Consider the following 2877-nt stretch of genomic DNA (forward strand, 5'->3'; position numbering starts at 1 on the left):
GCCGCCTGTACTCCCTGTCTGTGGACAACTTCAACGAGGTTCTGGAGGAGTACCCCATGATGAGGCGGGCCTTCGAGACGGTCGCCATCGACCGACTGGACCGCATAGGTAACCCGTCTAACCCTGACTTAACCCTGGTCCTAACCCTGGTCTAACCCTGACCTAACCCTGGTCCTAACCCTGGTATAACCCTTCGGTTCATCCACTTAATCTCCTCTTCATCCCTCCATCTCTCTCCCTCTCCTTCTATCCCTCCCTCTCTCTCCATCTCCTTCTCTCCCTCCCTCTCTCTCCATCTACCACCCACCCACCCACCCACCCACCCTCCCTCCCTCTCTCCCTCTCCCTCCCTCCCTCTCTCTCTCTCTCTCTCTCTCTCTCTCTCTCTCTCTCTCTCTCTCTCTCTCTCTCTCTCTCTCTCTCTCTCTCTCTCCCCGTCTCCAGGTAAGAAGAACTCCATCCTGATGCATAAGGTTCAGCACGACCTCAACTCCGGCGTGTTCAACAACCGGGAGAACGAGATGATCCAGGAGATCGTCAAGTACGACCGCGAGATGGTGAAACTGGTGGACCTTCAGCGCCCCAGGGCCATGTCCATGACCCCCTCTATCCCCGGGGGCATGTTCGCCCCGGGCCAGTCCCAGGGTGCCTCCGCCATCGCCTCCCTCCAGCAGGCCGTGGCCATGAGTTTCTGCCCCCAGATGGCCAGCCCCTTGGCCGGGCCGGGCACCCTGCAGTCCCCTCGGATGGTGCGGAGGTTCCAGGTGGTCCAGAGCCTATCCAGCCCCGTCGCCATATCCCCCCTCCAGTCCCAGCCTCCCCAGATGCCAGGAGGGGCGTTTGGGTCGGCGATCTCCAGCCCGCCCATCCAGAGCCCCTTGGCTGCACCGGGACGGACCTTCCAGTACATGGCTGGCGTGGGGCCCTCGGGGTCCCAGCTGTCCCTGGTGCAGCACCACGGCCCCAGCCCCACGCACGTCCAGCACCAGCGGCCGTCTTCCCGCAAGAGCAGCCACTCCCTCCACTCAGGCACCCTGAGCCAGGACGGCCGTGCCCGCTCAGTCTCCCAGACCTCCCTGCCCCAGGAGGGCCCCTCACACGCTGCCTCCTCCGTCGCCCCCAGCCCTCCACCCTCCACCCGCACCTCCTCCGGATCCCTCGGACCCCCCCAGACCGCCCACCCCAATCTGCCGGGGCCCTCCGGGGTCGGGGTCGGGGCGGGGGCGAGGTCTGCAGGAGCTCCACAGAGGGTGGCTTTCGTCTCCACTCCTCCCCCGGGTGGCCCCCCCGGGATGGGGGCGGCAGTGGCGGCAGCCGGCTCGGGGCCCCCTGACTCCGGGGCCCCTAAGAAAGATTCCATCGTCAGCCTGTCAGAGTTAGACTCTGCCAGATCTCGTCTGTCTTCCAATCTGTGACCCTGCCAGCCTGTGATTGGCTCAGGAGAGAGGCCTTCCCTCGCCTGAGAGGGAAACACAAGTGTCTGTTCGAACTCCGGTGTCCGGCTGGCCAATCACTGTCAGCCACGTTATCCGACCACCCCATTGGCTGCCGCCCACACCACCGATCGCTCCGATTGGATGATACACTGTGTGTCCGTGGCAACGGTGAGAAGGGGCGGAGGAAGTGTTGAGACCGGTGTTACCGTTTAGGAGGAGAGTCTCTACGACTGTAGTTTAACTGAGGCGGGGCTGGCCTTCTGCAGAGCCAGCTCCACCTCTAGTCTTAGTATTAGCCCTTACGCTCTGCTTCCAAACACATATATCGCTGTCTTTACTGTAAAGATATTGAGAAAAAGTATAATTAATGTAACTGTCGCATACTGTATAGAATCCATGCAATGCAATCTAGCAGGAGCTGGACTGGAAAATGAAAAATCAGGGACTTAAGATCAAACGACAATGACTTTTTAACGCTTTCAAAAAAAGTGTTTTATTTTGGGTGTGTGCCCCCCTCCCTCTCCCCCTCTCCCCTCTCCCCCTCTCCCCCTCTCCCCCTCTCCCCTCTCCCCTCTCCCCCTCTCCCCTCTCCCCTCTCCCCCTCTCCCCCTCTCCCCCTCTCCCCTCTCCCCCTCTCCCCCTCTCCCCCTCTCCCCCTCTCCCCTCTCCCCCTCTCCCCCTCTCCCCCTCTCCCCCTCTCCCCTCTCCCCTCTCCCCCTCTCCCCTAGCCCCTGTACAAGCAGTCGTAGCAAAGAATACATTGCTCTTCATATTGTTTCTAAATTGTAGTGAAATGTAGTGTTTTAGACCGCTGGTCGATCTTACATCTATGTGTAAATAATTAAGAAAAAGAAAGAAAAAAAAGATTATCTTCAATGTATCTATTCCAAACCAAAGTTGAGCTCGAACACAAAGTTTGGTTGTGTCTGTATCAACAAAAAAATTCTCAAAGAAAAATGCCATTTATTTAACTGCCTTGATTCAACGTTTAGAAGCCATATATATTTGGTTTGCGTGTGGGCGTGTGCGTGTGTGGGTGCGTGTGTGTGTGTGAGTGCGTTTGTAGGTACACATTGTCTAATTCTATTTTCAAGGAGAACGGACTCATACACACACACACTTATCTTTACACACTGCTTTTTCCGGGCGAGGTAGGTTATATTGGGCAGGCGGGGGCATAGGCGACTATCTCCCTGCTCCTGTCTGACTGTGTGTGTCTGGCCGCTCGCCTCTCCACCAGCTGAACACACTGATAGTAACCCTGGCGACCGGCGGCCATGTTGTCTGAGCTAGGCCCAGAGGAAACCAATTGTGATCAACCCATACTGTACTATTGCTTGTTTTTGTCAAGGTTTGTCGATTTACACATGCAATATAAATTCTGCAATACTATTACCCCGCCTATATATATAAATATATATATAAATATCGATACATAGCT

The 2877-nt window shown here is 56.6% G+C and overlaps 1 protein-coding gene across 1 annotated transcript; it reads left to right on the forward strand.

Annotated features, from left to right (window-relative positions):
• Positions 1 to 3: 3 nt before the first annotated feature.
• On the forward strand, positions 4 to 1981 carry LOC134015475 (potassium/sodium hyperpolarization-activated cyclic nucleotide-gated channel 2; the record flags this gene model as incomplete). Its single annotated transcript, XM_062455013.1, has 2 exons — positions 4 to 108; positions 445 to 1981. Coding segments are annotated over 2 exons (1076 nt in total), but the record flags the coding sequence as incomplete, so codon positions are not given.
• Positions 1982 to 2877: the final 896 nt, after the last annotated feature.

Source organism: Osmerus eperlanus, unplaced genomic scaffold, assembly GCF_963692335.1.
Source record: "Osmerus eperlanus unplaced genomic scaffold, fOsmEpe2.1 SCAFFOLD_539, whole genome shotgun sequence".
Classification (NCBI taxonomy): domain Eukaryota; kingdom Metazoa; phylum Chordata; class Actinopteri; order Osmeriformes; family Osmeridae; genus Osmerus; species Osmerus eperlanus.